The 1,405-nt window shown below is 31.7% G+C and overlaps 1 protein-coding gene across 1 annotated transcript in view; it reads left to right on the top strand.

Annotated features, from left to right (window-relative positions):
- The window catches only part of LOC119589491 (transmembrane protein 104-like), a 100,597-nt gene extending 99,192 nt beyond the window's left edge, over positions 1-1,405 (top strand). The window contains exon 12 of the mRNA XM_037938093.1: positions 414-1,405. Within this exon, the coding sequence (XP_037794021.1) occupies positions 414-599 (186 nt within the window). The 3' untranslated portion in view covers positions 600-1,405. The remainder of the gene's footprint in view (positions 1-413) is intronic.

Raw genomic sequence — 1,405 nt, 5'->3', positions numbered from 1 at the left:
AGCTAGTCTGGCAAAACCAATATTTTTTTCTTTATTCACTTATTCAGTATACTATGAGGATTTTAAGTTATCACAGGAGCACAATCACCATTTGCTTCAACCTTAGCTATTTGTAAAATATAATAAAATCAATCGTGGAAATGTATGTTCTAAATTACCTCTGAAATATGTATGAAAAATGAAAAGTAATATTTTTGTAGGCACTATTTGATATTTTTGTAATCATTATCCAATATTTTATGTATACAGTAGTACATGCCAAACGTGACTTCTGCAGCTGTACTATTTTTCACTTGGCAACTTATCCCTTGCTATTCCTTCATAAAATATCCATGATATCATTCAAACCAATGCTCTCTGTAAATATATACATCTGAAATACAGCCAATACGGTCTCCCTTTTTCCTCCACAGTATGTTGTTCCCGCGACTTTGGTCCATTATGCGAGAAAGATGACCCTAGAGCACATCGGCATGGGAGTGAAGAACCCCTTTTCCTCGCCCCTTCAGCATTACATGTGGCTCATTGCCATATGCTTGTGGGCAGGCGTATGCCAAATCTTTGTGACGTTGTATTTGGTAGGGAAGGACTCGTATTAGATCTATAAGGAAAGATGATTTATGTGCTTGTCACACTGTATATATCCATTGTATATACTGTATATACAAGTTTCATATTCCACAAGAAATACACAGTATAGGAGTGAATGTGTATAGATTTTCTGCATTTTTAGAGATATTTTATATAGGTGAATTGGGTATTGCAATGTTATGTTAACCACATAGTTAAGTGAAGAACCTTACAATTTTTAGTCATATGAACCAAAAAATACAAATTAAATGAGAAAAATTCCTTTTGTTTTAGAGGTGCGTTCATCTGTTGTTGTTGGTCATCTTAGTGATTTTATTTTTTTAGATGAACTGTCATCCAATGTTTTTTTTAATGGGGGAATAAAGCAATGAGTAATGTGCATTGCCCATTTGTCAGACCAAAGAAAGCTAAAAGAGGGAAAACAAAGTAAAGTAATTATTGTATGTGTGAAACGTATGTGGAAGAAAAAAAATAATGTTTTTATTTTCTTTTGACAACTTTGGCTCCTAATAGTGCTAGTCTTCCTAGCTTGGTAAAACTGTACTGATTTAGTTGAGCCGTTTGGTCTTCATATGAAGTATTAAATATTGCAGAATAAGAATGATAATATTATCTTCTTTTTTTTTAGATGAGTTGGTGGATTTTAAAGAACAGAAGATTCCATTGGAATTTTAAATCTGTACAATTAAAAAAAAGAAAATTAAATGTCCTGTCGTAATGTGATTTTTTAAAAAATATTAAAAAAGAGATACATAATAAACGTATCAAACTGTGCTTTTTAACGAAAGAAAGAAAACAATAGTACAAATACTCT

Source organism: Penaeus monodon, chromosome 25, assembly GCF_015228065.2.
Source record: "Penaeus monodon isolate SGIC_2016 chromosome 25, NSTDA_Pmon_1, whole genome shotgun sequence".
Classification (NCBI taxonomy): domain Eukaryota; kingdom Metazoa; phylum Arthropoda; class Malacostraca; order Decapoda; family Penaeidae; genus Penaeus; species Penaeus monodon.
This window is presented reverse-complemented; position numbering and strand designations above follow the sequence as displayed.